This window comes from Schistocerca americana, chromosome 11 (assembly GCF_021461395.2).
Source record: "Schistocerca americana isolate TAMUIC-IGC-003095 chromosome 11, iqSchAmer2.1, whole genome shotgun sequence".
Lineage (NCBI taxonomy): Eukaryota > Metazoa > Arthropoda > Insecta > Orthoptera > Acrididae > Schistocerca > Schistocerca americana.
The window spans coordinates 144,490,819-144,512,122 of record NC_060129.1 but is presented as its reverse complement, the minus strand read 5'-3'; the positions used below and the strand labels follow the sequence as shown (position 1 = coordinate 144,512,122).

Here is a 21,304-nt window from a genome sequence, read left to right as displayed (position 1 = left end):
CATAACGATCCGTAAGACACACACACATATACACACACACACACACACACACACACACACACACACAAGGCTCTTCCTCAGCACCAGAATACACGAACGAGAGCGTTTTTTAAAAAAGTCGGGTCATATTTCCGAAAATATCTTTCTTTGCTATTTTGTTACTACTTGGACTGGACACTGACTTACTAACAATGTCATTACTTGCAGAATCTATAGTACACGTTCCTTCGTAACTTCACTGCTTCGCCTTTTACGGCAGGACCCCGTCCGGAACCAAGCATTCATATGCACGTGATGAAGCAGTAACTAAAAAAAAAGCAGACACAGCCCTACGATACAGCACAGAATCACTGACCGGACATGGGTTTACACACATACGTGACGCAACAATGCAGTGAATGGCCCGTGATTTCACGCACGTTGTTGGAAGTATTGTTGTAGGAATTTAAATGACGGTGTCCACACGTGTCCGTGGCGTGACTATGACGGAGCAAACCGTGCCCTTGCCGTCGCAGTGCCTACGTGTCACTCATTCTCTTCGCTTACACATTACCATATCCTTCCATCAACGAGTTTCCATATATTGTCACAAACACTCTGTCGGCACTGTTCGACGCTTTTTGACACACTGTGAGGATATAATGTTAAAGTCTAACTGTCCGAAAAGTATCCCCCAGTAGTTAGAGACTTTTCATACCTCTACTGCTACAGATTTAACCATTGAAGCTAGGCAGTTTTAAGAAAATTGCGGGGAAAAGATAGTATTAAACTGCTACAAACTAAGTCACTGACGTCATCCATACAGTTTCCACTACGTCGCTGCCGTTCCCAGATCTCATTGAATCCGCATCTACATACAGAATATGCTGGTGTTAATGCCTCCTCTGTAGCAATTTTGTATGAAACTTCATAAGACTGAACTATACGTGGAGGTCTCTGATGTCCGCTGTAACAGTGCAAAAGTAATGCACAGACTGACTTTTTGATGTACATTGACGGGAAAAAATCGTGACGCCAAAAGTAAATAATGCTGAGTCATGAAATTTGGAGAAAACATTTGTCTGCGTGACACATTTAAGTAATCCAAAATGCAAGATCACAGGTTAACGCAGGCGCGAGATAGGCCATCAGCAAATGTGAAATGCTGGTACATTAAGAACCGGTGTAGCCGCCAGAATGTTGAATACAAGCAAGCAAACGTGCATACATTGTGTTGTTCAGGTGTCGGTTGTCATTTTGTGGGATGGAGTTCCATGCTTGTCGCACATGATCGGTCAGTATAGGGACGGTTCTTGCTGTTTTTGGATGACGCTGGAGTTTGCGACGCCGCTATCCGAATGTGCTGTAATATTTTTAGACCATGCGGCATCGGACGTCTGGGAAGCGGCTATTGGGTGTAATAAGCCTGAATAGCTTTGCCATGTAGTTCAGACTACTACACGGAATTACTGAATAAATATTGGCGATGGCGTACAAGAAATCGAATGTTAAATGAATTCTGATTTTCACTAACAAAAATAACCTCTTTGAAGTGACTGAACAGAATGCACTAACTGGTGTACGTTAATCACGCCTAGCAGGCGAACAACATTTACATAACACAATATACACACATACATAAAAAGAAGGATCCTTTATATGATAGCGGAACAAACACTGTTAGCAGTTACTTCTGTAAAATATCTGGAAGTATGCGTGCGGAACGATTTGAAGTGGAATGATCACTTAAAATTAATTGTTGGTAAGGCGGGTACCAGGTTGAGATTCATTGGAAGAGTCCTTAGAAAATGCAGTCCATCAACAAAGGAGGTGGCTTACAAAACACTCGTTTGACCTATACTTGAGTATTGTTCATCAGTGTGGGATCCATTCCAGCTCGGGTTGACGGAGGCGATAGAGAAGATCCAAAGAAGAGCGGCGCGTCTCGTCACAGGGTTATTTGGTAAGCGTGATAGCATTACGGAGATGTTTAGCAAACTCGATTGGCAGACTCTGCAAGAGAGGCGCTCTGCATCGCGGTGTAGCTTGCTCGCCAAGTTTCGAGAGGGTGCGTTTCTGGATGAGGTATCGAATATATTGCTTCACCCTACTTATACCTCCCGAGGAGATCACGAATGTAAAATTAGAGAGATTCGAGCGCGCACGGAGGCTTTCAGACAGTCGTTCTTCTCGCGAACCATATGCGACTGGAACAGAAAAGGGAGGTAATGACAGTGGCACGTAAAGTGCCCTCCACCACACACCGTTGGGTGGCTTGCGGAGTATAAATGTAGATGTAGATGTAGATGATAAACACTTGAACTTGCTGTAAGTTAGATTGATCTACACCAACTGTCAGTAATGATTTTAATGTTACTGAATTTGTATTGTACTGAAGGTACAATGAGTACTGTGGTGGCAATAAATTATTTAATTGAATAATCAATGAACACTATAGAACTGATGGTTACTAGAGATGTTAAAAACATTACTTTACGATCATTTTGTTCTAATGAAACTGAATGAGTTTTTACATTTATAATGTACTGAAAAGCCACCTCATCGATTTGAACTGTAATTAATGTGGCACAGTACCTGGCGTCTTCTGTCATTTGTATAATCCGGTGTTTGTTGGACATTTTCGGCGTTAACTCCGATTATATCCTCTTGTCGCATTAATACGCCGATACTCATGTAATATAGCCTTTTTACTGGTATTGCTGCACGCACAGTGATGGATTTCGGATAATAATGAACCATTTTCTGTAAATAATTGAAGACACTCGTGGAATGCACTTTGTGTTGTGTACATAGTTCCGCGTAGTCAGCGCGTACACAACTTTCCCACTAGAGCGCGCCCCGCTAAGCACAACAGCGCAGGCGCAGCGCTCGTCCGTCTCCGCACTACGAGATGGCGCTGCCTTAGAGACGGACCAAATTCTGCTTCTGCCGATCCACGTATTAATATGTAATGCAGCCAACGAGATTGCTGCTAACATAGAACCTTTTCTCCTCGCGGATGACACTCGCGCAGTGATACCTGAACGTGTGAGGTATTATAACGCGTGTACAGACCTCCGATTAGTCAGTCTGCATTTGTCTGCACCAGTCTGTACGAGTCTCCACTAGTCTTTACCAGTCTATAGTCAAGTTTCAGTCTGTGCCTAATAAGATTACCATATTCCTGTACATAGCCATGAAGATAAATGAATAGACACTTTGTCAAGTATCAGAGATATGTGAGAATAAGATTAACATACCAAGACCAAAGGAACTTCAGATGGTCAATTGTAAACAGCATCCAGAATCAAGTTACGTAATGTCTATGCTCTTTATTATTTTAATAAATGTGTGTGAAAATTAATCGAGTTCTGTTTAAAGTTGGTCACTGTCAATCTGCTACTCTAAGCGTGCAAGTGGCATTTCTATCATCTGACCTAACGGCAGAAGATAAACACGCCACGATAAGACCACGAGACATATTGCTGACACTCGCCTACTTCGTTTGAGCGACAAGTCAAATAATCTGATGGTGTGTGTACCGAAGGTCTTACAGTACACACACCACACTTTGAATCACATACTATTTCAATCAGACATTACATTGTAGAGAACTTGACTTGATAAATACATAAACTGGTTCGCTACGGATAAATGTACTTGTTATGGCGGCGGTATAAAATACACTGTTCATAAAAACACTGTCATACGATAACTACTAGTTCGTTGCTTGTGCTGGCGTGAGCTCATCAATGGATCTCATATGGTAGTAAGATCACATTGCAACATTAGCTGCAGACACTGGTCACTTCATACCTTGCTGCTGGTCGCTACAGTCCATCGTAAACTATGCAGACTTCCAAAAGGCGTGCCATGTGCTTTTTGAGCGGGAACAGCAACTATATCGCTCACAAGCCGTCTCCATCGAAATGTTGCATCCTGCAAGCCTTATTCTCCATTTGACTTGCTGAGACACCATAAATCCAGTTCGTGTTTGTTGTAAGCTCACTTTTAACTGTCTATAAGCAACGTCACCATACCGTACTAAAACAGTCACTTTCGCGCCGCATAATCTCTGTTCTGCATCTGAACAGTTCCAGAAGACATTTAAACATTAATTTACACTATGCCAAGTTCTCTATTTACAAATGGACATACCATAAGATTACCATATTCAATTACAGTCATTTTATATATATATATATATATATATATATATATATACACTCCTGGAAATGGAAAAAACAACACATTGACACCGGTGTGTCAGACCCACCATACTTGCTCCGGACACTGCGAGAGGGCTGTACAAGCAATGATCACACGCACGGCACAGCGGACACACCAGGAACCGCGGTGTTGGCCGTCGAATGGCGCTAGCTGCGCAGCATTTGTGCACCGCCGCCGTCAGTGTCAGCCAGTTTGCCGTGGCATACGGAGCTCCATCGCAGTCTTTAACACTGGTAGCATGCCGCGACAGCGTGGACGTGAACCGTATGTGCAGTTGACGGACTTTGAGCGAGGGCGTATAGTGGGCATGCGGGAGGCCGGGTGGACGTACCGCCGAATTGCTCAACACGTGGGGCGTGAGATCTCCACAGTACATCGATGTTGTCGCCAGTGGTCGGCGGAAGGTGCACGTGCCCGTCGACCTGGGACCGGACCGCAGCGACGCACGGATGCACGCCAAGACCGTAGGATCCTACGCAGTGCCGTAGGGGACCGCACCGCCACTTCCCAGCAAATTAGGGACACTGTTGCTCCTGGGGTATCGGCGAGGACCATTCGCAACCGTCTCCATGAAGCTGCGCTACGGTCCCGCACACCGTTAGGCCGTCTTCCGCTCACGCCCCAACATCGTGCAGCCCGCCTCCAGTGGTATCGCGACAGGCGTGAATGGAGGGACGAATGGAGACGTGTCGTCTTCAGCGATGAGAGTCGCTTCTGCCTTGGTGCCAATGATGGTCGTATGCGTGTTTGGCGCCGTGCAGGTGAGCGCCACAATCAGGACTGCATACGACCGAAGCACACAGGGCCAACACCCGGCATCATGGTGTGGGGAGCGATCTCCTACACTGGCCGTACACCACTGGTGATCGTCGAGGGGACACTGAATAGTGCACGGTACATCCAAACTGTCATCGAACCCATCGTTCTACCATTCCTAGACCGGCAAGGGAACTTGCTGTTCCAACAGGACAATGCACGTCCGCATGTATCCCGTGCCACCCAACGTGCTCTAGAAGGTGTAAGTCAACTACCCTGGCCAGCAAGATCTCCGGATCTGTCTCCCATTGAGCATGTTTGGGACTGGATGAAGCGTCGTCTCACGCTGTCTGCACGTCCAGCACGAACGCTGGTCCAACTGAGGCGCCAGGTGGAAATGGCATGGCAAGCCGTTCCACAGGACTACATCCAGCATCTCTACGATCGTCTCCATGGGAGAATAGCAGCCTGCATTGCTGCGAAAGGTGGATATACACTGTACTAGTGCCGACATTGTGCATGCTCTGTTGCCTGTGTCTATGTGCCTGTGGTTCTGTCAGTGTGATCATGTGATGTATCTGACCCCAGGAATGTGTCAATAAAGTTTCCCCTTCCTGGGACAATGAATTCACGGTGTTCTTATTTCAATTTCCAGGAGTGTATATATATATATATATATATATATATATATATTAAATTAATATTTTTTACTATACGTAATAATATTATCCTAGTTTAATGCTTCTTTATTTCGTCGTCCGAGCGCAGCACTATTCAGATACTGTCTTACTCATAGCGCTATTTCATTTGACTGCCGCCAGGCGAAGCACCTGTGCTTTTGTTTGTGCAACCATCCAACAGATGGCATGAGCGTTCACTTATTCAACTGCTACGCCTTGGCTATGCTTCGTTGTGGCATTACAAGTTGTCGCCCCATTACGTCCCATTTGTGCTCGACTGGAGACACATCTGGATATAAAGCAAGCCAAGGCAACATGTCGACACTATGCAGAGCGTGTTGGGTTAAAACAGCGTTACGTGGACGAGAGTTATCCTGTTGGAGAACAAACCCTGGAGTACCGTTTATGAATGGCAGGACAACAGGTCGAATAAGCCGATTTACGTGCAATTTTGCAGTCAGGGAATAACCACGGAAGTGTTCCTGCTTATAAAATAAATAAAATAAAATAAAATAAAATAAAATATTAATTATTTTTTATCTGTCTGATTGGCTCTCCTATGAGTCGTCAGGTTTTGATTATTCGGTATCAGACGCTTGACAATGGCTTTTTCGTAAAGGCAATGTTACTCGTACTTGACCGTGAAATAAAACTGAAATAATCGGACTTCGTAATTAAATCGTTTCCAAAGACTGCTGCGGTAGGTGCGGACTCATAATCTAAATCTCAATATTACAATAATTTGCCAGCCATGCCAAAACGTCGTACAGAGGTGATTGTCTACTAAACAAAAAATTACACAGTTAGTTAAATCAGATATATTCAATGAATAAGCCTACAGTTCATAATCCTACTTACTTTTATAAATATAAATTCTTTACAGAATCGAGTGCCTAGTATGGTTGCAACTCGCAGTAATTTTCTATATCATGAAATATGGCGGTGTGCCAGACAATAAACTAAAATACGTGCTTCTCGCACCACTTCAACGAGAGCTCTTCCTTTTTTTTTTTTTAATCAAACATACGACTAACGAAAATGTACTTTTGTTTTATCAGCGACACAGCGCTGCAGTTGTGTGCCATAGGCTTTATTTATTTGTCACTGATTATTTATTTAATTAATATCTCGCGTTTCCGAGGAAACTCACGCTCGGCATGCAAATGTGCCTTTATATTGCCCCCTGAATTGCGAGGCGAAAGGACACACCTGCAGGCGAGCAATTCACCTAAAGGCACAAGAAAATCTAAGTTATCTACAACTATTTACATGACTTACATTATACTGTATATTATACACAAAATTTGAATGACGCGCGTGCGCCGAAAAAGTTCTTATGTTGGCAAAACAGAGTGCGCGCATGCGCAGAAGCGTCTGTGTAACTACGGCACTGCCGTTATTTCGTAAATTTAGATCACGCGGCACAGTATTGCAGTTCATATTGTTCGTGTGCGCGCGCATTTCTTAGTCGTTGCACAAAGAAAATATTCCACCAAGATTACATATGAAGACTACATTCTATGACAGGTAACTTAGTTTTAAAATTACAATATTTGTTATAATACAATACAACTTTAGATTGTTGAATGTTCTTAGTTACATAGCATTGCAATGAAATGCTTCAAAGAAAAATGTCCGTATTTTTCAGGTGCGTTGACCTATACACATGGTGTCGTTATCACAGTTCATATTCATCTGCTGCACAATAATTTTTTACAGGTTAGTATCGTCGTGGTAAAGTTTTTTTGATCACAGTAACATCGTTGTATAACAACGTGATTAATACATAAGCATGTCCATTTCCTATTTCCATTATAGTCGTTGTGATGCAGTTCGTTGTGACAAAAAGCATTGTTTATTACAGATCAGACGTGACCCGTCGAGTAATTAGTCCATATGCAGTTCGTTTTCGATATTCCGTGGAAGCTTGGTTGCAGAACCTCGGACGGCACATAGCTGGCGTCGATCCTTGGACAGTCCAGGTAAGCGTGTCCGTCACATTTCGAGAACATTTCATTCCCTGAAGTTCCAACCAAAATTCTTCCACCCGTCGTGTTGTTTTCTGGACAGGCACTTTGTGTCCATTTAATCCAGTTAACATCTTGAAGTTGGGTACTGTAGTAATGTCGCTAGACGATGCACGAATTATGCACTTCACATATTCAGTTTTATTTTTTTTAAATATAGCTCACCTAAATGTTCGTGGTTACTCATCGAAGAAATCGTTCATCGCGTTAACAAAGGTACGATGCATCATGAATGTCATTAACAGTTTCTTTCACATAGGTTTCTGCGTAGTTGCAGACTTAGTAATGTACGTTAATGTCCGTGAATAGTGGTTCACTACGCAATTTTTTTTTTTTTTTTTTTTTTAAAAAAAAAGTTTTTCACATTTTGGCACTCGTTATCGTTCAAATTTTCACACAGTAACAGTTACATTATACATCAGTTTAAAAAAAACATAAGTAATAATACATACACACGTCACATATTTTCTTAGCATAAACATAATACAGTTGCACATAAACATGTTTACATCATCATTACATAGCTATAGGTTATTACATTGTGTCATATTTGATTACATGAATTGCAGATATTTACATCCTCTTTAGCGGTTTTGCTGGGATATTATCGATGTTTTTTGTGATGTCATCTGAAATTAAGATAGGTTAGACACAACATTCATTACATCAGTAGGCAAGACCAGGCGTTTTCACTACTCAATAAATATTCAAAATAATAAGAGACGGAAAACTGTTCGATTCCTCGCGTTTTGTGCGTGTGTGTAGTGTGTCTGTGTGGCCTTGACTACTGGTAGATGCTTTTCTTGCTGAGAGATGTGCGTCTAATCTATTTCTCGAAGTAAAAGATCGCTTCACAGATGACGTCTGTCGGTTCGTCAGGTGTCATAGCAAGTCAGTGGTACCTACAGTCACAAATGTTCCGTGAAAAATTTATATATCATTCACTGCTACGTAATCATAAATTTTACTTTAATATTCAGTCTTCTCGGTGGAACCGCGGCGTTGAAAGAAAAGTTCTTCTGTCTTCAACTGCGACTCTGGAACGCTGAAATGAAAATTTCTATACTACTTATTATCTGTGTTGTAGCAACAGAGTTTTTCGAGTTGCTTAGCAATATTTTGATGGGTATGACTTTTACATTATTCAGCATGAAATGCTCTAAGATCTCGGTGTGCGTATAGCCCAATAATTTTGTTAGTTCTACGATGTTGTAACAGATACGCACCAGGGTGCGGTATGTTAACAATTATATAAGGTCCTTCATATAGCAGACGCCACTTAGCGTTGCATCGTTTGAGTGCAACAGATTTATGATGAGTACGAAGTAGTACAAGCATTCCTACCTCGAATTTTTGTTTTCTTTTTATTATGTTTCTGTGATGTTTGTTTCGTATCTGTGCGTGATGTGTCAGCGTAGTCAATACTTCTTTTATTTTCTGTTCAGGTGTGATTTCCTTGTCTGACAACTTAGGTAATGGTTCTATCCACTGATCGTTCTGTTTGCAATTGAACATGATCTCGTTAGGTGTGTAATTTGTATCGTAAATATTTAAGTTATTGTGTACGTCTTCGAAAAGACTTAGGTAGGACACCCAATTAGTATGTTTTGATGAAATATAGGTCCTCATGAATCGATTTAATTCTCGGAAAAGTCTCTCAGTCGCGTTACATTGTGGACTAAACCTCGAAATAAATATACTTTTAATGTTATTGTCCTTCAAGAAATTTCTCCATTTGTACCCAGAGTAGTATGCTGCATTATCTGACAGAATTGCTTTAGGTTTTCCCACGTGCGTCAGGTAATCACTTGAGAATCTTCGTATTATAGCATTTGCAGTGGCGGATTTTAAAGCATAAAGTTTTACGTGTTTAGAAAATATATCGTAAAAAGCTAAGATATATTTGACGCCTCCAGAGCTTGCTGGATGCGGTCCACTAATGTCAGTACACAGAATTTCCAGGGGTCTACCAGGTAAAATAGAATGTAAATCTGTTTTTGTGGATAAATTCTGAGGTTTTGATTTTTGACATATGACACATGTTTTTTAGTTCCCTGTAAATTTTTCTTCTCATATTGCTAAAATAACAGTATGTACTGAGCTTTGCCAAACACTTTTTCGTCCCATAATGACCCCAAACTAAGTGTGTGTGCCAAATTAGATTACGTTCAGACTCTTTGGGAATGCATACACACCAGTTAGTAGCATTTGGATGTCGGCGGTAAAATAACACATCATTGTGTAACTTGTAATACTGAGTCAAAGGATGGTTGTGTTTTTCTACCAGTAATGTTATTATCTTATACCAGTGAGGATCAGATTTTCGTAATTCAGCCATGTTTCTGCACATATCAATATAATATTGGTGATACTGCTTGTCTTGCATTAAGAGAATCCTGTAGTCATTTATATTTTCTAAGTCACTGTTGGTATCATTCATACCTTGTGGAAGTCTAGACAAAGTGTCTGCAATGGTGTTGTCCTTACCTCTTATGTACTTAATTTCAAAAGAGTAGTTCTGAAGTGTAACTGCCCATCGTGATAGTCTAGGATGTACAAGTTTACAAGTTAACAAAAATGTCAGGGCCTGGTGATCGGTGTAAATTACCGTATGTTTTCCAAATAAATAATAATTGAATTTCTTGAATGCCCATACTATGGAAAGTGTTTCTAACTCAGTAGTGGAGTATGTACGCTCACATTCAGTTAGAGTGCGACTCGCAAACCCAATAATTCTTATCTGTTCCTCCTCTTTATTCTTTACAACTTGAAATAAGCAACAGCCCAAGCCAGTACGTGAAGCGTCACAAGTCATACAAAAATCTAAATTGAAATCTGGATGGCTCAAAATGTTAGCATTCACTAAAGCATGTTTAATTGTATTAAAGTCATTCTGGCACTGTTCCGACCAGATCCAAACTTGATTCCTTCTGAGTAGATTTAGCAGATGTTTACTGTTCAAAAGTGGTTGTGGCAAAAAACGTCTGAAAAATGAACATAGCCCAAGGAATGATTTTAACTGCTTTTTAGTTCGAGGGCTAGGAAAGTTTCTGATAGCATCTAATTTACTGGGATCCGGACGTATGCCCTGTGAATTAATGATATGTCCTAAATACTTTATCTCACTGCAACCAAATTTTGATTTTCTTAGGTTGGCTGTGACTCCAGCTTGTGCAAATTTTTCTAAAATTCTTTGAAGTGTGTCAACGTGTTCATTCCAGGATTGTGTAGCTATCAGTATATCATCTACATAGTGTGTGACTGTCTCAACTAAATCGTCGCCAAGCACGGTATCCAGGGCTGTAATGAATACCCCAGAGCTGACATTCAGTCCGAAGGGTAGAACACAAAACTGATAGGTTCGCCCCCCGAACATAAATGCAGTATATTTCCGAGAATCAGGAGTGATACCCACCTGCCAAAACGAATTAGCGAGATCTATTGTGGAAAAATATTTTGCATCTAGAAATTTCTGTAATTGCTCTTCTAAATTTTCAGGTTTTGTGTGAACCGGTAAAATTATTTCATTAATAGCTCGTGCGTCTAACACTAACCTAATGCCTCCATTTGATTTTTTGACAACAAGTAGAGGACTACAATAAGGTGAGGTGGATGGTTCAATGACCTTCCAGTCTAACATTTGTTTTAATTCTTGCCACACAGCAGGTCGTTGAGATAACGGTACGTTATATGTCTTATGGTAGAAGATCTTGTGAGGCTTAACTTCAATCTTGTACACATACGTGTTGATAACACCTAATCGTTTGGTAAAAACTTGTAAATATTTGGATAACACTTCCTGTAGTTTTATACGTTCATGTACACTGAGAGCTGTAGCTTCACTTATCTTATGATCAAGCAATGTTTTCAAGTCCATTAGCTCTGTGTCAGATGAGTGTGTATGCATGTCTTGAATGTCTTTGTCAAGTACTAACTGAACCTTGTACCCTGTACAGTGTTTGTCATGCTTTAGAGTTCTCCTGTCCAAATCAATAATAATTACACTGTCTTTATCATTTAAAATACATTTACCTTTGGAGAAGTCTATAATGCAGTCCTTCTCGCTCATAATATCTATTCCTAATATGCAATTTGTCACAAGGTTTTGTACAACCAGGAATGGCCATTGTACGGTTCCATTACCTATTTTAACGTTTACAAAAACTTGCTTCGTAACCCTACATGACTTATTACCTAGTGCAGTAGTTATTTTACAGTTTTGGGCAGGAAACTCAGGCACAGGTTCCAATTCACACATCTTTTTATAAAAATTAAAAGATAAAACGCTCACAGCTGCACCTGTATCTAGGATAATAGTAGTTGGAATCCCACCTACTACACCAGTAGTGGATGCTAAAACAATTTCATTTGTGTTTAAACGACATTGTGTACTGTCTTGTAAAAGTTCATCTGATATATTGTTATTGTGGTTGTATCTTATAAATAAAACAGGTAGTTTTTGTTTAGAATTACTCGGCATATCATTATTCTGTTGTTCAAGTGTGGTGTCAAATAACTGATTAACATTGAAGCCGCCCCCCAAGGATTCTTCAGCCACGACCTGGGGCAAAGTAGTGACTGTTTCTAGTTTGTTGGATTATCATTTGTACTAGGTACTGACACAGATTGAGGTTGTGCATCAGGTGTCATTTCTATTATATTCACATTCGGATATTGCCTATTATGATCTCCAAACTTTTGCGGTTGTTGTTGCTGTTGCGCATTATAACTTACCTGTCGGTCGTAAGGTATGCTCCAATTTTGACCTGGTGGCTGCTGTGGTAAAGCAGAGTTTGAATGAAAGTACTGATCGTTACGAGTCCAACCTTGATGCTGTCTTGGCTCGTAGTTATTATTATTTCTATTTCTGTTTGTGTTTTTGTTATTACCTTTGTATCCGTTGTTACCGTTGCAGTTATTACCGCGGTGCCTTTTGTATGGATTGCCGCATGAAATGTTATTACTGTTGTAACTATTGTTCGTATTGGAATACGCGTGTTGATTTTGATTTCCGTACTGAGACGGCATGTGAGTTTGCTGTTTTTGTTGTACCGCGTATCCAACTGTGGGCGCGCCAGAATTGTGTTGGCAAGCCTGCATGTTTTGGATACCACTAGTGTAAACATTGTGGCTGCTGTTTTGCCGCGCGAAGCGCTGATCTTCAAGTAACATGTCAACCGAATCTAAAGCTGTTAAAAAATAATCTGAATCGTCATCCGGGATATGTAGAAGTTTTTCCTTAATGTTGAAAGGCAATTTGGCCTTCAACGCTCGGAGTATATCACGTGTTGCGACTGGTTCGTCTAAAAAATGTCCCATGTTCAAGTATTTTTCAAAATATCTGCGTAAGTTACCATTTTTACTGTTAAAAGTTTCAGGTTCTAAAATTTGTCTTCTGAGTCGCTCCTGGACGGATTGCGACCAGAATTTGCTCAGAAAAGCACGCTCAAACTCACTGTACGTGGTACATACGTCAGCTTGACTGTATGCCCAGACAGCTGCATCGCCTTGGATGTAACCGACAATATATGAAATCTTTTTCCGGTCACTCCAAGTGCGTGGAAATGCGTTACTAAAAGATTTAAGAAAAATCACCGGATGAATGGTTCGTTTCTCTGGGATAAAAGCCTGAAATTGCCTGTGTTTTATTAAGCTTTCTTCTTCCTTTGCATTATGATATGGATTTGTTCCACTGTAATTACTGCAATGCTCAGCTGGCGAGTAATTACGATAATGTTGCTGTGGTTTACCATGATAATAGCTTGTGTTTGTGGTTGCACGTCGTGGTATGTGTTGTAGTCGTGGTGTGTTTTGTTCTTGTGTGTTTGTGGTGTGCGGTATGTGTGCGTCATACTCGAATGTATATTGGTTTCTGAACTGTACATTTTGACTGATATTTTCGTTACATTCAGACTGTGGTTGATCGGTGAATTGTCTCATGGGTGCAGTGACGGATTGTACTGCGTCACTAATCAGCTGTTTGTTATTAGTGATGTATTCCGCTACGGAGTCGTGCACAATTGTTGGTAAATTTTCACGTATGCATCTATCAAAATGTTTGTCTTTGTTCTCTACCCAATCATGAAATTCTTTATTAATATTTTGAAAATGAGCTGTGGCATCAGATTGTAAGATGTCAGTCAGGTGTTGTTCAACATCGTCAAATTTATTCTGCACGTCAGTAATTCGTTTTTCAAGGTTGTCGTGTACTGAAGGATATGTTTGAATTTGTTCAGTAAGAGCTTCACACGTGACATTAAGGTTTTTTAATTGTTTCTGTAAAAGTGCTACGTCATTTGTAGTCTTTTCTTGTCTCGTATTAAGCTTGGAAAATTTCGTACTGAGTTCAGTCATCTGTTCGGTCAGTGTGGCGTCTATAAGTTCCACACGTTTACACAAAGTGTCATTACATGCCTTGATTGCTATGAGATCAGATTTAATTTCGTCATTTTGTGTCTTTAACTGTTCATTTTGTGTCTTTAAGGTTGCCATGTTTTCCGCGTTCTGCATCCTTAAGGTTGCCATATTTTCTGCGTTTTGTTTCATTAGCATTTGTAACATGTTGGCAATGTTTACTGTTTGCAAGGTCTCTGCCCCCGCCGCGTCATTAGACGTGACGTCATGTATTAACATGGGCTCTGACTGAGACTTTGAAATTTTTGTGGTGGACGGCCTATTGTCAAAATTTCCGTTGACACTTGCGTCAATATTTGATGTATCGTCACTACCGGTTGCTGTCGTAAAGTCATTTTCTAACATTTGTCTCTCGTCCGAGTCGGATTGCGTCTGAATAGTACGTCTTTGCTGTTCCATTTTTGCGTATTGTTTTCTAGTTATTACCATGCCACACGTGCTATATATTTCAAGAAATTAATGTTTGACACTGGTTTTAAAATAAAATGCAGTTGAGCATGAATCGGTCGTAGCAACAATGGCTGTCTGTTAATTTAAAAATATAAACTGAATTTGAGATTATTGGTAATGGCTGCTGGCCATGTTACATGATATCGTACAGAAGTCGGCCATATTGTACACTCGTGTATTGGTATTGTTGCATACGTTATTGTTTAAGGAAAAATACTGAGAATGGAATTTATCACTGAAACTGTTATGCGGAAAAGAAACACTACAGAATTTTACTGAAAAGCTAATACACTGAATTATACGTCTGGTCAAGCCTGCTAATGCAAAGATGCTGCGTCTTACCTTATTTTGCTGGAAGCTTCTTTGCGTCTTCCCGCAAAATTTTATAATTGGCAAATATCTTCTGATTTTTTTTTATTTCTCATATAGTCAAGTCCAGGACCAGAAGGTTGATTTTTCACATGAAACAAAGAGAACAATGTAACAAATGACAAAATAACAAGGTCCTGTCACGGTCGCCAATATAAAATAAATAAAATAAAATAAAATAAAATAAAATATTAATTATTTTTTATCTGTCTGATTGGCTCTCCTATGAGTCGTCAGGTTTTGATTATTCGGTATCAGACGCTTGACAATGGCTTTTTCGTAAAGGCAATGTTACTCGTACTTGACCGTGAAATAAAACTGAAATAATCGGACTTCGTAATTAAATCGTTTCCAAAGACTGCTGCGGTAGGTGCGGACTCATAATCTAAATCTCAATATTACAATAATTTGCCAGCCATGCCAAAACGTCGTACAGAGGTGATTGTCTACTAAACAAAAAATTACACAGTTAGTTAAATCAGATATATTCAATGAATAAGCCTACAGTTCATAATCCTACTTACTTTTATAAATATAAATTCTTTACAGAATCGAGTGCCTAGTATGGTTGCAACTCGCAGTAATTTTCTATATCATGAAATATGGCGGTGTGCCAGACAATAAACTAAAATACGTGCTTCTCGCACCACTTCAACGAGAGCTCTTCCTTTTTTTTTTTTAATCAAACATACGACTAACGAAAATGTACTTTTGTTTTATCAGCGACACAGCGCTGCAGTTGTGTGCCATAGGCTTTATTTATTTGTCACTGATTATTTATTTAATTAATATCTCGCGTTTCCGAGGAAACTCACGCTCGGCATGCAAATGTGCCTTTATATGCTGTCATAGGAAGTCGCACCCCAGACCATAACTCCAGGCGTAGGTCCAGTGTGTCTAGCACACAGATAGGCTGGTTACAGGCTCTCAACTGGCCCCTTTCTGACACACGGCCATCAGTGGCACCGAGGTAGAACCAGCTTTCATCAGAAAACACAACAGACCTACAACCTGCCCCCGAATGAGCTCTTGCTTGACACCACTAAAATCGCATATGGCTGTGGTTTGGCGTCAGTGACATCTGGCTCAGAGCTGTCCTTGAAGTAACCTATTTGTAACAGTTCGTTGTGTCACTGTGGTGTCAACTGCTGCTCATACTGCTGCTGGAGATGCAGTACGATGCCCCAGCGCCATATGCCGAACACAGTGGTCTTCCCTCTCGGTAGTGTTACGTGGCCGTCTGGAGCCCGGTCTACTTGTGACCGTACATTCTGGTGACCACCGCTGCCAGCAGTCGCATACAGTGGCTACGTTGCTGCCAAGTCTTTCTGCAGTTATCGCAAAAGGAACATCCAGCTTCTCGTAGCCCCATTACACCACCTCGTTCTGACTCAGCGACGTATTGATAACGGCGTCTGTGTCCCTTTAAAGGCATTCTTGAATGACACAACTCACTACATCCAGTCTCAATGGTGACTAACCTTAACGACAGTTATAGTGTGTATTTAAAGCAAACCTATGTGCGCCACTCTTATGGCAACAAAAACTAAACTCTGTCTGAACACGCCTTGGAAGTCCCAACGGTACCAACCGGCCGCCGTGTCATCCTCACCCTACAGTCGTCACTGGATGCGGATATCGAGGGGTATATGGTCAGCACACCGCTCTCCCGGGCGTATGTCAGTTTGCAAGACCAGAGCTCCTCAGTTTGCCTCACAAGGGCGGAGTGCACCCCACTTGCCAACAGCGTTCGGCAGACCGGATGGTCACCCATCAAAGTGCCAGCCCAGCCCCGACAGCATTTAACTTTGGTGATCTAACGGGAATTAGTGTTACCACTGCGGCAAAGCTGTTGGCTTCTTATGGCAATGGGCTGAAATTTTAACAGACATCATTGCGTCTACCAAGTTTCGTTTATGTTCCGCAACTCCTTAGTGGAGTTGCGATTTTCTGTTTGTTAGTGTATTGTGAAATTTTATGTGTGTCAATCACATTATAGTGGTTCACTGGTTAAAGTACAAAACCTATAGCCTAGATTTATGCAAAAAAAGTATGAGGGACGTCCAATAAGTAACTGAACACTTTTTTTTCTCACAGCAGGTTTTCTTCAGCTTTGGAATACACCATGTTGTTCCCCACCATTCTGGCTACAAAAACCTATTTTTCAACATAACCTGCGGCTTACTGGGAGTGCTTGTACACCCGCATTGTGCCACTCAACAGGTCGACGTCCTGCTGCGTCAATAATCTCCGCATAATCCATGCACTGCTTCCTGTGGAGTGAATCCTTCACTGGGCAAAACAGGAAGTTGGAAGGTGCGAGATCTGGGCTGCAGCGTGGGTGGTTTTGGTTCTGGCAGCCATACCTGACTGGTGCTGCCACCTGGCGAGGAGCGCGCCCAGCGAGATGGCGAGCGCGAGGGCCGTCAGGAGCGCCACCGTCGCCAGCAGCGTCAGCCCGCGCTCCATGGCGGTGCGGTGGCGCCACCACGTGGGCTTCCTGCAACACCAGAGAGGAGAGGAGAGGAGAGGAGAGGAGAGGGATCCTGTCAGCACCGCGACACGACACAACAACTCGGATCAGTTTACCGTGGCAATGCAAAATGACAATAAACCGGCCCTGGGCTGCTACGGCCACTGACGTGTCTACAAATTTCTTCATTGACAAACATATGCGTGTTCTTACTAGACGTATGAGTAAATCGTAAAACGACGATTCTGTGCCAATATTTATTTCCATGAAATAAATGAAATGATTCAAATGGCTCTGAGGACTATGGGACTTAACATCCGAGGTCATCAGTCCCCTAGAACTTAGAAGTACTTAAACCTAACTAACCTAAGGACATCACACACATCCACGCCAGAGGCAGGATTCGAACCTGCGAGCGTAGCAGTCACTCAGTTCCGGACTGAAGCACGTAGAACCGCTAGGTCACCGCAGCTGGCAAATAAAAGAAATATTGTCTCAAAAATATGGTAGAAAATCCAAACAGATTCTGGTCGTATGTAAAGCACACCAGAAGCAAAAAACAGCCAATACCATCACTGCACGATAGCGATGGAAATGTTACCGACGATGGTGCCTCTAAAGCGGTGTTACTAAATACAGTTTTCCGTAATTCCTTCACGGAAGAAGACGAAGTAAATATTCCAGAATGCGAAACCAGAACAGCTGTTAGCTTGTATCCTCCCCCTCACTTATCGACCTTAATGACAGTGAAAAATTAAACCGCGTGTACCTAATGGAAATTTGGGAAAAGCAATCGTCACCGAAGTTAATTTGTCGGTAAAGAGGGAGGAAAGGGTTACATCTAAATGAAAGGAAAAATGCAAATGAAACTGGTGGAAATTAATTTTGAAAAGGGGTAAAGTTAATAAAGAAAGTAAATGTGCGGCCGTTACGTTAACAATTAACTAGTGGTAATTAGATATTTGAGATTTGGGGGAAATTACGGTCGCCAGTCCTAAGGACAATTACTATAGTAACTGGAAAAGAAAGGTTATTACACATATAATTAGCACTAGAAGTGTGGCAACTGAAGGTTGACACGTGTAGTGTGAAAACTGAAAGTTTGTCAGAAGTAATAAATTTCGCTACACTCTGACTTAATTTAGCAAAAGAATTAATAAAACCGGAAAATCGAAAGTTAATTTATTGACTGAAGTTAATAGTGAGCTTTCTTTCTGAAGCACATCGAAATTCAGTAAAATACGGTTAGTCTTGGACTACCTCAACAATCATTTCAAAAGCTACTTGAATCTACGCAATTTAGAAATAAGAGATTTAACTTTGAACTTGAATTAAATGATTCTGAACAATTAACAATAGTAAAATTTAGTAAGTACCAAGCTGAGCTGTAGTCACAGGTAAGCTAAAATATGCTAACAAAACTTGCACTCATAATTTGTGCTTGTGTAATCTAAATATTGTAGCCAGCTATGAATACTTTAACTGAACTTTGAAATTAAAGCAGTGAGAAAGAATAATAATGCTTTAATGTTGGCGTTTGAATTTCAATAACACTCAGGTTCATTCCGGAAAAGGAAGGGACCCTGCTTGGTAATGCAATTGGGACAATGAGCAACAAAGGTTCATGCTACGTTGCTGTAATTTTGTGATTTGAACAGTTTGTAAAGCTGAGGTCTGCCATACAGTTCTAAAACTTTACGTGCTTCAAGTCTTCCTTGTTGGTTGATTGAAGGTTTGAAGCCGTCGATCGAGGAGGTGGCGACAGTCACTCATTGTCGGCCGTCGCTGTTGCAGAAGCTGGATGTTGGCGCGCCTTCTTCTCGACACAGTCACCAGGCGAAACGGGCTCTTGATGTGCGCCAGCTAATGCTTCCCGTCCGCGACACAGTGTCAGAAACTATCATCGCAAGTCGAGCGCAATTACATGCTGCCCAACCCCGAAAGCGCGGCAACTCGCGGGAGCGTCACACAACACACCTGCTCCACTGCACTACCCCAGCCAGACTCCCCCTCTGCCCGAGCTCCACACGACAGAGTTAACACTACCAAAGATCCTACACACTTTGATTCTTCACACGGCCTATCGATGTAATCGTTCGATATCAGTTTTCCCTAGGCAAGACCCAGCGTAAAAATACAAATAATATTTACGAAACAAACCAATTATACATCGACATAAATGCATAAATATATATACAAATAGTAAAACAATTACAATATGTAAAGACACAGAAATGTCATATATTCAGGTAACAAAAATAAGGAAAACAAATTTATAGTACAATAGATGGAAATAGGAGGATATGCATTTCCGGCGTTACAAGCATGAGTGACACAAAAGTAGATATCTCAGTTACTGCGAAACGACTCAAATCATTTAAGAAAGGCAAGTCTTCCGGTCCAGGCGGTATACCAATCAGGTTCTTTTCAGGGCATGGAGACACAATAGCGCCTTTCTTAGCAATCACATACAACCGCTCACTTGGCGAAAGGTCTGTTCCTAAAGACTGGAGAGTAGCACAGGTCACACCAATATACAAGAAAGGAAATAGGAGTAACCCATTGAATTACAGTCCCAGATCACTGGCCTCAATTTGCAGTAGGATTTTGGAGCATATACTGCACTCGAACATTATGAATCACATTGAAGAAAATGACTTATTGATACATAACCAACACGGATTCAGAACAGATCGTTCTTGCGCAACAAAGCTAGTTCTTTATTCCCATGATGTAATGAGTGATGTTGACAAGGAATCTCAGTTCGATTCCATATTCGTAGATTTCCAGAAGGCTTTTGATACCGTTCCTCAAAAGCGACTATTAATCAGATTGCGTGGATATGGAGTATCGTCTCAGTTTTGTCACTGGATTCGTGATTTCCCCACAGAGAGGTCACAGTTCGCAGTGATAGACGGTAAATCATCGAGCAGAACAGAACTCATACCTGGCGTTCCCCAAGGTAGTGTCATAGGCCCTCTGCTGTTCCTGATTTATATAAATGATGTAGGTGATAACCTGAGCAGGCCCCTTAGATTGTTTGCAGACGACACTGTAATTTACCATCTAGTAAAATCATCAGATCATCAATTTCAATTAGAAAATGATCTGGACGGAATTTCTGCATGGTGCGAAAAGTGGCAATTAGCCCTAAATGAAGAAATGTGCGAGGTTATCCACATGGACACTCAAAGAAATCCGATAAATTTTGGGTATACGATAAATCGCACAAATCTACGGGCTGCCAATTCCACTAAATACCTAGAAATTACAATTACGAGCAACTTAAATTGGAAAGACCTCATAGATAATATTGTGGGGAAGGCGAAACAAAGACTGCGCTATGTTGGCAGAACGCTTAGAAGATGCGACAAACTTACTAAAGACACAGCCTACATTACACTTGTACGTCCACTGCTGGAGTATTGCTGTGCGGTATGGGATCCTTACCAGATGGAATTGACGGAGGACATCGAAAAAGTGCAAAGAAGGGCTGCTCGTTTCGTGTTATCGCGCAATAGGGGTGAGAGTGTCACTGATATGATACGCGAGTTGGGGTGGCAGTCACTGAAACAAAGGCGGTTTTCTTTGAGACGAGATCTATTTACGAAATTTCAATCAGCTACTTCCTCTTCCGAAGGCGTAAATATTTTGTTGACACCCACCTACGTGGGGAGAAATGATCATCATAATAAAATAAGCTCGAATAGAAAAATTTAGGTGTTCCTTTTTTCCAATCGCCATTCGAGAGTGGAATGGTAGAGAAGTAGCATGAAGATGGTTCTTCAGTGTCTCTGCCAGACACTTAAGTGTGAATTGCAGAGTAGCCCTGTACATGTAGATGTAGATGTACTTTGCATGCTTTCACTCTCTGATGACATACAGAATAATATTTTGGGGTAACTGATCACTTTGGCAAAAGGTAT

The 21,304-nt window shown here is 41.3% G+C and overlaps 1 protein-coding gene across 1 annotated transcript in view; it reads right to left on the bottom strand.

Annotated features, from left to right (window-relative positions):
* The window catches only part of LOC124553810 (neprilysin-2-like), a 211,150-nt gene that overhangs the window by 149,401 nt on the left and 40,445 nt on the right, over positions 1–21,304 (bottom strand). Inside the window, exon 2 of the mRNA XM_047127792.1 lies at positions 17,272–17,405. Within this exon, the coding sequence (XP_046983748.1) occupies positions 17,272–17,405 (134 nt within the window). The remainder of the gene's footprint in view (positions 1–17,271; positions 17,406–21,304) is intronic.